Consider the following 17,816-nt stretch of genomic DNA (forward strand, 5'->3'; position numbering starts at 1 on the left):
ACTGCATTTATTTAAGGTGTGACAAGCGGATAAGAAAATTATGAGGGAATAAAGTGACGACTATCTACCCTTATAGGAGTCATATTATGAATTATTTTCTACATTTAAAACCCTTCCTCGTGGTCTACATAACATGTAATGTGGTTCTTTAGTCAAAGTTTTGCATAGATGAAGTTTTATAGACCATCCTCAAACCATGTTGTAGTTTTTTGGGCTGCCATATGAAGTCTACTAACAAATATAAGTTCGAGCTATACATTACTTTGTATTAGAAATGGCAACAGTGGAGGATGCATGTACATGTACGAGCCAGTCTGCCCCACATCAAGAAGATAGAGAAAAATAAGGAATTTACTGACTATTCTGTCAGACTACGGTGGCGGACTCGTGCAAAGCTCGTTGGGTAAATCTCTACCATACAGTATTTGGAGATACCCGCTTCCGTCACACTTGAGGAAAATGTCACAAATTGGGCAAATTTCACACAGCTCGTTTGGAGGAAGTATGAAGGAAAGCAATATTGTTTTATACAGTAAATATCTCCGTCATGCCTCCATGGTTTGGGTTGAAATGTTTGGGACATATGTAGATCACAAATACACAAGAACAGGTACCAACAGATAATAAAAGTGGGCTTTGTATTACAAGTCCCCTTTAAGTGAGGAACAAAGGCCATGACACAATATAGAATAATCAAAGTCATAATTATTGTAATCCTAACAAATCCTAATAACTTGAATGGTGAATACAAGAAGTTATAGTATATGGTTGAGTCTAAAAAAGGGGGGTTATTTCCAATCACCCTGCACAGTTTATTTATAAAATGTATTTTATTAATATAAAAATTAATTTCTACAAATACATGTTTGCTCCTGTCTGCAGTGGAGTAAATACATTGTGGCCACTATAGGAGCAAATTCAGCATTTCATTACTCTGACTGTCTTGTCATTGTCAACCATTTTTATGAGAGCCAAATCAAGCACTAGTCCATGAATCATCCGGCGCCAATCTGCTTGGAAGACACAATTGTTTTATTTAAAAGGGAGAAAAGACAGGACTGGATGCCTAATTAAAAATAATGAATCCTCATTCTCTTGTCGATGTCCTTGACCAGAGAGGTCGAAAAGCTCTGAGCTGGGCTTTGATGATGTGTCACTGGTCACTAACTTTCTACAAGTCTGTGCACCCAGTGTGAACTCAGAATTGACCCCATGTGCCACCACCCCTCGCTGTGCTATCACTCGGAAGAAAGTCGGTCTGTCTGCCAGCCTGGCATATGGCTTCCGCTCACATTTCTTTTTTTTATTCAAAGAGATTGTTGGCTTTGCACCATTGAACGTATACTTGGCACCTCTAGTAATTAACACACATTTAATAACATATATATGGCAAAAGCTAAGCAGTTTATCCTTAGTGTGTTCATAGGTTGTTACAAGTAATTTTCTATGGACATACAAAGCAGCTATTTTAGGTATTGTCGTATTATTATTATTATTATTACTACAATAGCAACCCCACGCATTCATCTATGTAAGTACCTTTTATTATTCTGTTTTGTAAAGGAGGCTGTTTATTTTATTTGATACATTTCAATAGTTGTAAATACGTCATTAACGGGTAGGGTGTTGTAATTACATTTTTATGTACAGAATCTGTTGTAGTTCCTATATGTAGCTCACATGTAAGAGGGTAATGTTACACCTCCAGGCCACATGTATACCTTAATGTACAGTATACATTGAGCTTCTTACCCTTTACACAATTTCTATTAATGGGCTATAACTCAAAACTGTCAGCCACCTGTTCTGTCCCCTTTGTATAATTTGTGTGCTGTGAACCAATACCTTTGTTAGAAGAGTCCAGAATCAATATTGATATCGATCAGATATCAGCAAAAAAGCAATTTGCTTGCATCTGAAATCTCTAGTACAAGCTCCGATACAAGCAGTTCTGCAGCTTGTTTATTTGTGCAAAGCTGGACGGACAGTTAACATCTACCGTAATTTCCGGACTATAAGCCGCACCTGACTATAAGCCGCACCAGCTAAATTTAGGGGAAAATACAGATTGCTCCATATATAAGCCGCACCCGACTATAAGCCGCAGGGTTTTGAGGTGTAATTACCGTAGTATATAGGGGTTCCTGCTACCACGGAGGGGATTGTCGGGACAGAGATGACTGTTTGGGAACGCAAAGCGTCCCATTTATTAACAATAAATCTTTCAATCATTCAATCAAACTTTCACATCTTTGACATGGCGAACAGCATTCGTGCAGAGTACAAATAATATAACGGTGCAAAGTAATACAAAGTGCTCGCCTGTACGTTATCAAAATAACCAGCCTACCAGTATATGAAAAGTCAGTCTTTAATCATTGTGTCATCGTCTTCCTCCTGCGTACTAAAACCACCGAAATCCTCTTCGTCGGTGTCGGAGAAGAACAGGCCGTAAATAAGCCGCACCGTTGTATAAGCCGCAGGGACCAGAACGAGGGGAAAAAGTAGCGGCTTATAGTCCGGAAATTACGGTAAATGTCCTCCAATAAGCACACAAGGTTGATCTTTTCTTCTATTTTAGTTAAGTCCTTTATAAAAGGTTAACATGGTAGGCTCTAGGCTACTACGAGCGATCAGCTACACAAAAGCTAAGCACACAATAGCACGCAAGCTAGACATAAGGCTAAGTGTCCTTGATTTATCAATATTGACGTCTAAAAGATGACATTTGTCAATACAAACAAGTATTAGAAAATTATAGTTGCATATTTCTTACAGATACAAATCTAAGTGGCAGAAGCGTATTAGAACTCTGCCCTGCTGGTATCCGGCAAGGACAAGTCACAGGTGGAGAAAATCCTCAGTGCTGAGCTCTGTAGAACTTGCACCTGGCTCGCTGACAACAAGCTATCCATACACTTGGGTAAAACAGAATCCATCCTGTTTGGGTCCCACATCAACCTTAAGAAAGTCAATGACTTCACCATAAAAGTGGGTGACATTGTTATCACCAGGAAAGATGAGGTCACCTACCTAGGTTCCATTCTAGAGGCTAACCTTTCCTGTGATAAAATGGCAACCAAGGTAATCAAAAAGGTTAACCAACGAACGAGATTTCTCTACAGAATCTCCTCTCTGGTCAACAAAAGCACCTTGAGGATTCTGGCGGGAACTCTCGTTCAACCCTTTTTCGATTACGCATGCACCTCCTGGTACCCCAGCACCTCAAAACCCTCAAATCTAAACTCCAAACATCTCAGAACAAGCTAGTCAGGTTACTTCTAGACCTCCACCACAGATCCCACCTCACTCCTACCCACTTCTCTAAAGTGGGATGGCTCAAGGTGGAGGACAGAGTTAAACAACTTGCACTGAGCCTAGTCTATAAAATCCGCTACACCTCCCTGATACCGAAGTACATGTCAAACTACTTCCTTAACGTAAATGACCGCCATAACCACAACACCAGGGGGAGCTCCACTAACCACGTTAAACCCAGATTCCGAACTAACAAAGGTCTTAACTCATTCTCTTTCTATGCCACATCAATGTGGAATGCGCTCCCAACAGGTATAAAAGAAAGGGCATCTCTATCCTCCTTCAAAACCGCAATAAAAGTTCACCTCCAGGCAGCTACAACCCTAAACTAACACCCTCCCCGGATTGCTAATAATCAAATGTAAACAATCAAATGCAGATACTTTTTCTTATGCCTTCTGATCTCTCTCTCTCTCTCTATGTCCACTACTTGATGTCCATATCCTACTCCCCCCTCCACACCCTTGATTGTAAATAATGTAAATAATTCAATGTGATTATCTTGTGTGATGACTGTATTATGATGATAGTATATATGATAGTATATATCCGTATCATGAATCAATTTAAGTGGACCCCGACTTAAACAAGTTGAAAAACGTATTCGGGTGTTACCATTTAGTGGTCAATTGTACGGAATATGTACTTCACTGTGCAACCTACTAATAAAAGTCTCAATCAATCAATCAGAAAGTATCCGGTAACAAATGTGTCTGCGTCATTCAACTAAATGGTTGAATGATGGTTATCCTAACATCAGGATTTATTGTGGCTACTAGGTGTTGCCAAAAACAATTAAGTCAAAGTCAAAGTCAAAGTCAGCTTTATTGTCAAACAACTGTTTGTACAGGACATACAGGTGGACGAAATTACGTTCAACTTAAAGACAACTTGAATAAATTCCAGATGGTTAATAATAAGTTTAGTTGACTAATTTTACTTGATCAAATCTTTAATAACATTCCACACTACAGAATATCAAAAGTATGCATGATTTGTGCTGATATTGTATCGATCCATACCGGCCAATACTCAAGGCTCCATATTGGTATCATATCAAAAGTGAAAAGAAGAAGTCTTTGTATCTGTACGTAGTATACAACTATAATAAGGTGATACTGGTTTATATTCACAATTCTTGTTTTTTAGACTGCAGTATTGTTCACTTGAGGACATTTATTTGTTCGAAATAAACTTATACCAACAACTTATTACATAGGTCTAGCTTGTGTGCTATTGTGTGCTTAGTGGCTAGGTAGCTGCTAGCTTCTAGCAGCCTATAGCCTACCATATTTACCTTTTATAAATTACTTTACTAATTTTGAGGACTTTAAGCGCTTTTGGCTGTCGAGCTTAGCAAAAGTAAACGTGCTGCAGGACTGCTTGTATCGGAGCGCTGATATCAGGGATTTTAGATGCAAGCAATTACTTGTTTTTTATTGGACCAATGCTTTCTTTGATTATCATTATCACTACTCCTATTTGAAATACTGGGTTCTTTGACAGTATTTTCCATCAAAATTTTGGCTAAACTTCATTGCATTCTGCTTTATGGATACAGAATATATACATTTATAAATACACATTACATATTTTCGGACAGGTCCAGGGTACAAATGTGAAGATTAACAAGAGTATGGATAAGTGCGGGAATGCATTATTTGGATATAACAGTTGTGTGTGGAATAATGAGGTGCTTAATTAACAACGTGGATGTGTGAAAAGGTGTCTTGAGTTGTCCAGTGGTTTTTGAATACCTCCTTTCTTGGTAATTCTGTAGTAAAGTACAGTGACATTAGAATAATTTTGACTGATAGTGTATTGCGTCGATGCCTGTCTTCATTTTGAGGCACCTTGCAGGGGAATATTGTAATTGTGTTCATTTATAGCAAGGTTCAGTATTTTTTATCGGCAGTTGCTGATTAGTGTATCCTGCTATTGGTTTTAAGAGGTTTTATGCTTGATGCGGAAAGAATTGCCAACTCAGGACCAATGGTTATAAACCCGAATGTGAACTTGTCTGAAATCTTTCAAGTTTGAATTTTCGGATTGAGCTGCTGAGCAGTGCTTTGCGCATGCTTTCATCTTTTTACAGACCACACACCCAATTACTTAAAAGGCTCTTGAAGAATAAAAAAGGAATATCTCAAATGACACTTGCTAATAAATTTACTTGGCAAACTCTAGTCATGTGGTCATATGCTTTTTCAGTTTGCTCAGTGAGATCTAACTTATAACGGTGATTTGTGGGTGGAAGCCATTCCCACTGTGTGGTCTCTTGAGGACTGACTGTGGGGGGGCAAGGGATTGCTATGCTTGAGTAATCTAAGACACCCTTTTTTTTGGATAATTTGGGGTAAAAAGGGGGGAATGTTGCTTAGGTGTCTATAATCTATCCTCGAGACAATGCCTTCTGAGCATCTCCATTTCAGACGAAGCAAAAAAAGGATGTGGCGCCGAGATTTGAAGGCTCACTGCACCTCATTGCCCCTTAGAACCACCTTTCCTCAATTATTCACTAACCTCTTCTTGGTATTTGATTGCACTGGAAATAATCATAATTAGTTAAGTCTCCTCTGTCCAAGTCGCTCAGTCAGGTCGAGGGTGCTCAAGCCTCATTGGCGGCAGTCTCTTCCTTTGTGGCTGCCAAAAGATGTGCCTGACTGGTTTTGGCGTTCCCCACTGACTGGCTAATTGGATCTTCACACACTGGGCACTTGCAGGGATGAAGTGGCGGGTCTGCACACAGCCTTGTAGTAATCAAACATGTCAGAGAAATTAGACCGAATGCCTTGTCTCAGCGACTCAGCTGACCGTATCGACAAGGCATTACAGACCACATGAAAAGCAGCTTGGAATAATCATTGCATTGCGAAATGAGATAAAGTAATGTGTGGCCCATACCCAGTTTCTTAAATAAAAATAGTGAAACAATCAGTTTTCTCATGGTATTTCCTCACATGTCGATTGGCTGACACGCCGCATGGCTCAGGTCTCCATCGCCGGCGACTTGATCTGAGCAGACTTGGTTGAAGTCAGACTCACACAGCGACCTGTCACCACAAGACTTCCACCGACAGCTTTAAGCAATCAGCAGAGGAATAGCTTTAAAACCACATTGCAGTGTTTAAGCTCTCTGGGCTGTTGCTTTGTTGCTGGAAACCTCTCTAGCATTCCACAGTCCTGTGACAGATTAACATGCACACAAAGGCTGCACCAAGCAACCTGGGGACCCCCCCGATCAAAATGAGTAAATAAATGCTGTGATGTTTTGTGTGATCCATAGGGGGTCAGCTATTATAAGTGTAATGAGCAGAGTATTGTGAAAGTAACATGCGTTGTGCAGATGTGAACAGTATACAGATGTGTAGACAGGCCTCATCAGGCAATTTCATTATTTACCAAAGTCACAAGATGATGCATGATAGCCGGTGTTGACTTGTATTTTGATGTAATAATATGAAAATTGCATTCTGATTCCTAAACTACTGTACTTCCTTAAAAGGGAACTGCACTTTTTTTTAATGTTTGCCCATCATTCACAATCCTTGTGTGAGACAAGCCCACATATGTTTTTCTTTTTTTATGCATTCTAACCTATGAATAAACCCTGGCCTATAAAGTGCTCTAAAATTATCCAACCTCTATCAAGGTTTTATATGCACATATATAAGTATATATGTAATGTAGTAACAAGCACATTCATAATAACATGTAATATTGATGTAATAGAGATAGACCGATATGTATTTTTCAAGGCGGATACCGATTATTGGTAGGGATCTATTTACAATAGAAATTAAATTATGGCGTCAACATTTTTAATGACACTATTACAAACTGTAACACTTTGTTTAAATGCATTAAGCATGTTTTGAAAAAAACAAAAACAACAACAAGTAGATAAAAACAAACAAAAACAGAAAGTGCAGGGAGTTTTTTCGTACAGTTGTATTTCTTATAAAGTTAAATAAATTGTTTAATAAATAAATACTTCCCGAAAGTATAACAGCAATATGATGTATTATTCAACACTGGGTAGTTCATGTAGGGAAGGGGTCACCAACCCAGTCGACCAGTCGATCTTCGAGACCCTACCGGGATGACGACTGATGGAATGTTCATATCTTTTTGTTTAGGTGAAGAATTAATCATAATCCTTGCAAAGGGTTAAAAAAAAAGGTCAGAAACCAGTTATATTGGGCTTTGTACTTTTTAAAAATTTGTTTTTACTGAAACATTTGATATTTTTTTGACTTATTTGATTAAATGTTTTAATTTAAATTTTTTAACCAAGGTGTGCGTTTGCTACTGTTTTTGTGGTTATATGCATTTCTCTAACTTTGTTTTGCTGCCCTCTTGGCCAGACCACTCTTAAAAAAGGGATTTTGATCTCAATGAGTTTTTACCGGGTCAAATATACGAAATAAAGAAATGTTACCTCCCTGCTTGGCACTCAGCATCAAGGGTTGGAATTGGGGGTTAAATCACCAAAAATGATTCCCGGGCGCGGCTACGCTGCTGCCCACTGCTCCCCACTGCTCCCCACTGCTCCCCTCACCTCCCAGGGGGTGAACAAGGGGATGGGTCAAATGCAGAGGACAAATTTCACCACACCTAGTGTGTGTGTGACAATCATTGGTACTTTAACTTTAACTTTAACATATTTATAATCGACCACTAACTAAGCAACCACTCAGTTGCTTAGTTAGTATTCTGTTGGGGGAAAAGGTGGTGTATATAATGAATCAGCAGAAAAAAAACAAGAACAACCCAAGAATCATTGTATTGTTGTTCTTATTCTCTTCAAGATCAACCTTAATGGCAGGAGGAGCAGGAATGAGCGAAGACGTCACAGCAAACCCGTGGCTTATTAATGAAACAGAGGAAACCAAGGGCTTGACTTTTGGAGAGATTAAACAGCAGCAACAACGAATCGTCGAAGGTAAATCTACAGGATTCACCTACAGCACTGATGCATACATTTTGGAGGGGGGGATAACGTTATGAACAACAAGCTTTAAAGTTTAAGGTTAGATATTTCTTCAACACCAATTATCTTTATATGGAGGTTAATTTATGTCTTTAATAAGAAAGCTTTTTTTTTACACTGAATTTATGTAACTGAATTTTTTGCGTTGGAATTTTATGATCTGAATTTTTTTTACATCAAATTATGAAAAACAATTTGGTAACAAAATGCATTTGTGTTTAAAAATTCAGTGTTTAAAGATTCAGTGTAAAAATATTCAGGGCAGAAAAATTTGCTGCTTCAAAACACAAGACCCACTTCCGGTAAATTAAGACTGAAGCAATCGATCCTGTCTCAGAACCAGCCAATGAGGTGTCAAGTTTGAAGTCACTGACACGGGTCTTGCAAAACAGCAAAAAAAGACGGCAGTTACCTACTTGGGCATACTACAACATGATACACATTTTTTAAGGCTGCCTGCTGGACGTTTCCAAACTATAGAAATGATTCCAATGGTCAGAATCTTCACTTTTGAGTGGCATACTGGTCACTATGGTAACCATTGGAACTACATCACTGCAGCTCCATGCAGACCAGGCATGAACAAGAATGGGCGGGGCTTGTTTACACAGCAACAAACCTGAGACGCAAGTATCAGACGGAGGCAGATATTTTGTTGAATATGTTGATGTTTTCTACCGTTTGCGAATATGTTTTACTGTGTTTGATGCATCTTTGTTGATCTTGCTCGATTATAAAAGATGTCGATCAAGGAAGTGATCTGGGAAGTTGAGGAGCAACTTTCACATGTACGTTTTGTCAATATTCAGGGTTCTATTGGGGACGGCGTGGCGCGGTTGGGAGAGTGACCGTGCCAGCAACCTGAGGGTTCCTGGTTCAATCCCCACCTTCTACCAACCTCGTCACGCCCGTTGTGTCCTTGAGCAAGCTCCTGATGGCAGCTCCCGCCAACAGCGTGTGAATGTGTGTGTGAATGGGTAAATGTGGAAATAGTGTCAAAGCGCTTAGAGTACCTTGAAGGTAGAAAAGCGCTGTACAAGTATAACCCATTCACCATTTATTGTCATAGTTAATATTGTGAACCCGACATCCTGTATTTTCATGTACGTTCTGAATTTCATTCCGTTTTTGAGATGGTCTGGTATAACGTTTTTAGTATCAGTCATCAAAGCAATTACTACTCTACTTCAACTTAAAGACAACACAAATCCTTTCCAAAAGGTTGATAACACATAGGACAATGTCTAAGTCATTTCACTTGATTGAGCATTTTTCAACATTACGCGCTACAAAATAATAAAAGTATGTGTGATTTGTGCTGATATCGTATTAGATCAATGTATGTGTCTGCCAATTCTTAAGGCGTCAATATTAGTATCATATTGGATGTTAAAAAGTTGTATCAGGACACCCACTCTTGTCACTGCAACCCGCTAACAGTAATAGGGACTTTCCAGTAATAGACAGTAAAACACATACTGTAGTTATGTTCGCGCGAAGAAGCAATTAATAGATGAACATATTTCAAACACAAAAGGGACTGGATTCAGTGTGTATTTGCAGCTTGAGACATGAAAGGTAGCTGTTATTGCCCACATCTAGAAAATATGCTGTAAGCCAGTGCCTGCTTTTCCCCTTTTGCCAAATGGCTTTGACAGAACTTGAAGAGCTAGCCGTCAGTGCACCAGATTCCTCCATATGACACTTCATTGTAATGTCTCCATTATGGCTCTGGTTAGTTTCAATTTGGGATCCGAGATTCCTTTTATGACAGTGAAACCGAAGCTGGTGGAGGTTGCAAGTCCCCTGAGGGGTTTCTGGCAGAGCTGGGTAATGGTTAGCGCCTGAGTGTTCGCTCATAAAAAAATTCCTGTGATAGACAGTGTGTTACTTGGAATACAGCGAGAGCCAAATCTTTTCTATTCTTCTCAGCACCATTGTTTTTCACCCCACATCGGACTTCTGCAGTTGTAATAGTTTTAAGTGAGGCTAAATGACTCGCATGTGGCACATATGGAGAGCTGATCTGGTCCCTAACAGCCTGCCAGTTCTCATTCCCCAAGAAGGGAATTCCATCATGTATTTATTGTGCAATGTATCACCTGCTTTTCTTTCCCACTTTTGAAGACAATGTTTTTCCATTTCTTTTCAGCCCAGGATGCAGGTCTAGATGCACTAGCAGCCGTCATCAGCAGACAGAAGCTCATGGGACAGGAGATTGGCAATGAGCTGGATGAACAAAACGGTAATGTTTCATATTCATGTTTTCCTGGTCATATTCGTCACAAAAATTCCAGACATATTACACACCGCAGTGTGAAACATATTTGCTCTACAATGAATCTGCAGTTTTGTTTCCCCCATGCATACATTTTACTGACAGAAGACCTGACCTTTCTTAGATTAAAAAAAACACTTCTGCACAAAAAAAGTTATGGCTTTTGTGTAATCAGCATAAGCATCAAAGGGGTGGTATTATTATCTTTGGTCTAAATAGCATGTAATGGTGGTGCTTTGGTCAGAATTATGCACACATTATGCTTTACAGACCATCTTCAAGCCACTTTCTGACCGTTTGTTGAAAATGAGCTGTTTTAGAGGTCGTCTTTATTACATGCAATTGACAACTAAAAGAAGAACTACATGCTACTTTTTATTACAAATGGCAACAGAGGAGGATTTTAACACCCTTGTACATGTACAAGCTAAAGCCTGACCTGCAGCAAAGAAGAAGGAACATTCGAACTGAGGAGATGAAAGTATCTCAAATGTTAGTTTATTAGCTTTTTTTTCAATGCCTTTCAGTCCATAAGGCTATAAGTACACATGGTATGTGTTTTTATGCCTTTCTCGTTGTTTAAAACGACTATGTACAATACGTAGCCTGTTTCTCTCATCTACATGTCATCTGGTTAAGCTGAGGCAACATTGCTAGTTTATCATTACAAATTGTCGTACATATACTGTTTAAGACTTACCGCTTCATTGTATCCGCCCTTTGCTATTAATTGTAGGAACTGTCTCTGCAATTAAATGCAGTTTTAAATAAATCTGTCTGTATATTGCCATTGGACTGAAGCAGGGCTCTTTGGCAGGCTCTGTGCTTTGTGTCCGGTTCCAGGTCTTGCCCTGAGTAGGTACATTGTCAAAAAACACACAAGTTAAGTAGGCACTTCTTACATATTTGTGCTGTGCTGGTTAACACGACCAATAACAGAGCATTTTATGTTATAGGTCTCACCGTGGACATATTTCAGTATGGACTATAAGCACACTACAACATTTTTTAAATCGCAGACTCGCACAAGTATCACCCGGAAAACATTTACCATGTATGTCGATATTTGCTGATGTAACAAGTTGGCATACGTCACAAGTCAGGGCAAATCTCAAACAGCTCGTTCACCCCTCCAAGGTGCTTCTGACTCTTGCTGCTTCAATCTACAATATAAAGGGCTCCAGTCATGCTAAATGTATTATATGTGAGTCTGCTAGGTACCATCTTTAAGGCATCAATGATCAATTTGTTAACTGAAAGCTGTTGCAATGGGTTCTTTCATAGTTAAACCTGAAGCCAAGGACATTGTTGCCACTGCTATTTTCTTATCGCAGTCGCAAATGATATAGCCGCTTTCATAGATCCCTTTCTCCAATCCAAATCTCTTTATGGGTTTGTTGGTCCACTTCACCCTTGGTTTTTTCTTTATATATAATAGTTATCTTTTGGTCACGACAAGGGAATCTGGTAACAAATTTGATGAATGGAGTGGTGAACTAAACAATACAACTAGTGGTAAATTGTCTGAGGGCTGGTGTTAGGAATTTTGTTTCTTTTGAAGGAACTGGTTCTTTTGTCTCTTTTGGCTCTGAAAAAGGCTCTTCAGATTTTCTTGTTACAATGGAAAACATTTTTTGGGGGGTTTTCATGACCAAAATGTATACAATGAAGTTCTAATATAAAAATATAATTATAACAAATGTTTATTTAGATGGCTTTATTTATATTCGGAACATGGAAGAGATAGCGACAGAAAATTAAGTATACAATACAGAAGCAAAGCCCCACCCCACTTCAAGAAAAATCAGATTGTTTCTATTATTTGTAAATTCCCAACTATTATTTACAGTGAGACAACATAATGTCAACAAAACATTACACAAGAAAACATAACTTAAAATGTGCAAAACTAAAACAAAAAGCAGCATCCAGCTAGTCTAGTTAAGATTGGCATTCATTACCACAAAGTGCTGTTTCCTGCTGCAAATGTTCCTTTCCTTTCCACCCTTTTGCTTGTATCTAACGCCTTTCTCGTCCTTGCTGGGAATGACATCACAGCCACATACGCGTTCCAGTTACAAAGTCGGAAATCAAGATGGCCACATTCACTAAAGCTGTTCTTGCCCTTGCCTTGTCTGAATGTAAACGACATCTGAACAATTTTGCACTCCTTCTGTGACCTTCAACCGCGGTAGATGAAGAGGTAACGCAAAGACCCCATTGTTAGCGATGTAGAACTTATGTACCACATGAAAAAAAATTATTTACTCTACAGTAATATTACCATATAAAAATGTCTAACAATACAACATATACAGCTGATTTAGTGTGACAAAAACTGGTGCAACGTGTTCAGAAGCTTCAATTGTTCTTTATACTCAGCCCAGCCATCCTCCAAAACCAACTTGGGGTTGGTGATTACTCTCTGACTTTCTGAGTAGAAAATCTAATCTTGGGGGTTTTCAAGTTTAAACTTCCAACATCCTATAACAAATTGAGCACACTATTCATGTCGACACATACGGCAGCACACATTTGGCCAAGTACATGGGGCTTTAACAAAAAAGACTGAGACAAAAATAATAGATTGTTCACTTCAAAATCTGTTTTTTTGGCAAATGACATTCACTATTGTGTGCTAGCAAGTAGCTGACTGCACTTAACTAGCCCGACTTGTGCACATTACGCAAAAAAGATAACATCCTGAAATAATGCTAATTGCATTTATACTAAACCATTTTTTTTCAACGTGAGTCAGGCCTCCCCTGGAAGCCGCCGGAAGACTTCAGGGGCTAGTGTATCAGCGTGAGGCTAAAGAAACCGAACATATTTTTCAAAACTGCTAAGCTAACTTCAGGTCTGTCAAAAGAAAAAAATATGTCTTTTTAGTTTCTATGGTAAGCAGAAAACTAAGCTCCTGATAAGCAGTTTTTTTGGCAGTTGTTGACTGTCTTGTATTTTCTTGGAAGTAAAGGGTCTTATCTGTTGAAATGGTATGTATTTGTTTCCTTATCTGTATGTTGTTTAGTATCAAACCTTTTATGTTTGTTTGCGAGTTTTACACTACCTAGGTTGATACCCTTTCTCACCACAACCATAATGTACCACGACAATGGTGAAAATGTTGTAGAGTTTTGTTAAAATACACAGAGAGCCATTATGAATGTACCTTAAAGACCAATGTCACAGGCACATTGACTTTCTCACCAAGAGCGAACTCTTTGTAGTTTCTTGTTTTAATTGGTTTGGAAGATAAGAACTGTGTGGCCAGATTTGTCTCATCATTACAGGCAGTTATCATCTGTGACTAACAAGCTCCTAGTGTGAAAAAAGAAGGCAGAGCTTATAATATTCCATTGTTACCCAAGCACAGGCTAATAACTGAATGACTTCAGCAGGCAAACAAACCTTACCCTCTGCTGGGAAAGTATGGCAGATGTTTGGAGCATTTTGGTTGACAGTGATGTGAGAAGGGAAGAGTGATTGTTTCAACTTGCTCTCTTCTTGCCTTTTCTAACTTTATGAGGATCGTTGCCTCAAATGCTCCAACTGGCATGTTTTTCTTCTCTTTTTTTGCAAGCTTGATGTCAGTGTTTCCAATTATATGAACCTGAATGGTGGGATTGTTGGCAATGAGCGTTGTATCAATTGCGCCGCCGCAAGAATGCAAGAAGGGTCATTATTTTGACCGAGGACACATTATTCTTGAATATACATTAGGTGGTGAGGGAAAGTCACAATTTCTTTAAAGGTGTAAAAGATATGCCACCTGTTCAAATGTTTAAATCAGTTCAAAGGCACGCAATGCATTTAAAAATTCTGTACACAATATTCCCTGTTTCCCAAGCACATAATTGTATCATAACTAGGGCTGCAACAACTAATCGATTAAAATCGATTATTAAAATAGTTGCCGATTAATTTAGCCATCGATTCGTTGGATCTATGCTTTGCGCATGCGCAGTTTGTTTTTTTTAAATAATTTTTATTTATTTTTTATTTTTTATTTACTAAACCTTTATTTATAAACTGCAACATTTACAAACAGCTGAGAAACAATAATCAAAATAAGTATGGTGCCAGTATGCTGTTTTTTTTCCAATAAAATACTGGATAGGATAGAAATGTAGGTTGTCTCTTTTATCCGATTATTAATCGATTAATCGAAGTAATAATCGACAGATTAATCGATTATCAAATTAATCGTTAGTTGCAGCCCTAATCATAACCAATAAAAAACATTTCAATTTTTTACTGTGGAAAAATATTTTTTTCTCTGTGTGATTGGGTGAACTGTTGACGAATTTTTGATGTTAGATATTATTTTTATGTAATGCCAATTGTATGACACAATCAGACAATAATCAAGGTGGATAACTATTTAAACTTGATTTTGATTATTTGCGGTTACTTTTGTTTTCTGGAGCAAATTGTCTTACAATTATGTTTGCACAGGTGGACAGAACTAGTGAATTAACTATACATTATTGTTTAACCATTTAATGGTAATGCATTATTGGCTATAGTAATGACTATACATATTTGTTTTAAATGTCCATGTTATTACGACATTGGATTGGACCTACTTATACTTATTGATGGGTACCTTTTACATTTGATCCGATACGATACCAATTCCAATTGGGAATCGGTATAGGTACCAATTTTCAGTACTTTTGTGTGTGTTCATCTGATAATAAATGTTAACTTTATAAGTATATATCTCTTTAATGGGGACGGTGTGGCGCAGTTGGGAGAGTGGCTGTGTCAGCAACCTGAGGGTTCCTGGTTCAATCCCCACCTTCTACCAACCTCGTCACGTCCGTTGTGTCCTTGAGCAAGACACTTCACCCTCGCTCCTGATGGGTCGTGGTTCGCGCCTTGCATGGCAGCTCCCACCATCAGTGTGTGAATGTGTGTGTGAATGGGTGAATGTGGAAATAGTGTCAAAATGCTTTGAGTACCTTGAAGCTAGAAAAGCGCTATACGAGTATAACCATTTTAAAAAGACACATAGCTGATCATGATAACTGTGCTGTTCAGTTGATATATCTTGTTTTCTTACATTTTTGAGTATCGTTTGCAAGTATGTATTAATTTCAGTTCGTCCTAGGTGTGTTGCCGTAGCCAGAAAGTAATCTATTGGTATCCAGTTGAATGTGCCAGACAGTCCTGTGTTTTGTTGGATTGCAACATGTATCTCAGTTATTATTTTGACTGACAAATTTGGAGGTGTTGAGATCACTATGTAAAATCGCCAATGCTAACAAGTAGTATGTATTGATTATGTCATATTCAATGTAAATTAGCATCAAGGTACAGTAGCCTGTAAAGTGGAAACTTACTTTCGAGTGCTTTTTATCAGTCATGCTTACTTTTTTGGCTTGGACAATTGCAACATTACCTCTAGTTAATGTCTAGGTCCTAGAGACAGTCTGCTTTGAATATGTATGTTTGCCAGTCTCCCACCAGACGTGACGTCATGACAAGTGCAACGCAGGTATCGAAAAAGGTACCGTTTGATTTAACGTAAATTCCGGTAGATACCTGTAAAAGTATCGAACTTGGTACCCATGATAAACCAGCCTTACCTATACTATGTTTCTCTGTTTAGAAAACAATTAACGTGTAAAGTACGATTGGTCCCGATTAGTTTTTATCTTTTCATGTTATAGTCAATAAGGCCAAATGAATCGATCCTTTTGAAACATTTCCTCAGGGATTTCAGTTGTTATCTTGAGGATTGATTATGACATTTTTGTGGCTGCTGCACTTCTCATAAATGTCAGAATAGACTACATCAAAATCTGGTTTAGTGTCTTTGAAGAAGAAAATAAAATGTAAGCTGTTAAACTGGAAGAAAGCAAGACTCCAAGTTGATCTTGACAGTTGGTGTGTAAACTTGGCACTTCCAACTGTTTTTCCCTGTTTCTTCCCCCTGATCACTGTACTGTGAGTCCAATGTTTTTCTATAAATAGATTAAGCTCTTTGTAACTTTCTGCTTCAGTCCAAGTGCCGTGGAGGTTGCAGTCATTTCCTTTTGCAGAAATAATTCCGGCTCAGGTCAATGGGACAAGATGACCTTTTTGAGAGGTTTAGAAATGAACCCATAGCCCCCCGACTAGCCCTTTTTAAGATAGATTTTAATGTATTAATAAATAAAGTAATGATAAATTCCAGTCCATGGTTAATGTTAACTTCATGGCATACCGACATCCCTCAACTTGTATTCCAAATATAACAAAAAAAGTCATTCTGTCATCATCACTACTAGTGTTTTAAAAACAGTTAAATCATATGCATGCAGCTTATTCATATTCCTTAAATTATTTCATCAAATACCAGAACCTTTCCATTCCCTCAGCAAATGGTGCAGAAAATAGTGCACTGGATACCAACTGAGCTGAGGTCTTCCTTTCCTTTTAGAAAGAGCAACAAATGTAATACAGTTTTTACAATATATTTGGGAGAAACAAATCTCCCGAATGATGACATCGATCTATTTTTTAGCATGAGTTAACTCATTGTAGGACTTTCAAAGATTTGTGATGTGGTCTTTGAGAGTTCGCCCTACATAAACCATTCACGGCGAAGGAATAACTAATGTGTCTACACCCACTTTTAATATTGATATTAAATAGCCTTGCAATTGATGTTACAGTTCATTAACTGCATTTTTGGACATGCACATTATTAGTTAGGCTGTATACGTTACCACAAGAACGAGCTACTAAAACAAATATTTTTTTACCTTAAAACAACAGCATTGTTGTGTTGTTCTTGTGCTTACGTAGGTGCTCTATTTTTATAAATGGTGCAATTCTATTTAGATACAAACAGCAAACATGACTTTTAGAAGCATACAACATTTTAGTTTCTAAAACATTGTTGTATTAGCTAGTGAAACCTGGTCTTTTTCAGTTTTTAAGTTAAAATGGTCCTCTTTAGAGTGGGGTACACACATAAAGACAATCAAACTGTTTTTTGTCCCAATTTTCAACTTTTCGATCAAAAACGGCAAACGCCCGATTATCTTATGTCTTATAAGATTGTCCTTTTGTTTTAGATGTGTTTAGGGTGAATTTGTCCTGATAATTGGTTCCAAAACAGGTCGGGCCGCTGACAATCATAAGTATTGATTTTGTTCAATATTTACGACCAAAACTCTTGATGTCTGCGTGGAAAGCTGGTGCCTACCAAGTCATTGCTCTGTGTCAGATTTATTT

General features: G+C 38.2%; 1 protein-coding gene across 1 annotated transcript in view; it reads left to right on the forward strand.

Annotated features, from left to right (window-relative positions):
* stx8 (syntaxin 8) overlaps positions 1–17,816 on the forward strand; it is an 80,063-nt gene that overhangs the window by 14,723 nt on the left and 47,524 nt on the right. Inside the window, exons 5-6 of the mRNA XM_062027003.1 lie at positions 8,130–8,263; positions 10,464–10,556. Of these exons, the coding sequence (XP_061882987.1) occupies positions 8,130–8,263; positions 10,464–10,556 (227 nt within the window). The remainder of the gene's footprint in view (positions 1–8,129; positions 8,264–10,463; positions 10,557–17,816) is intronic.

Source organism: Entelurus aequoreus, linkage group LG18, assembly GCF_033978785.1.
Source record: "Entelurus aequoreus isolate RoL-2023_Sb linkage group LG18, RoL_Eaeq_v1.1, whole genome shotgun sequence".
Lineage (NCBI taxonomy): Eukaryota > Metazoa > Chordata > Actinopteri > Syngnathiformes > Syngnathidae > Entelurus > Entelurus aequoreus.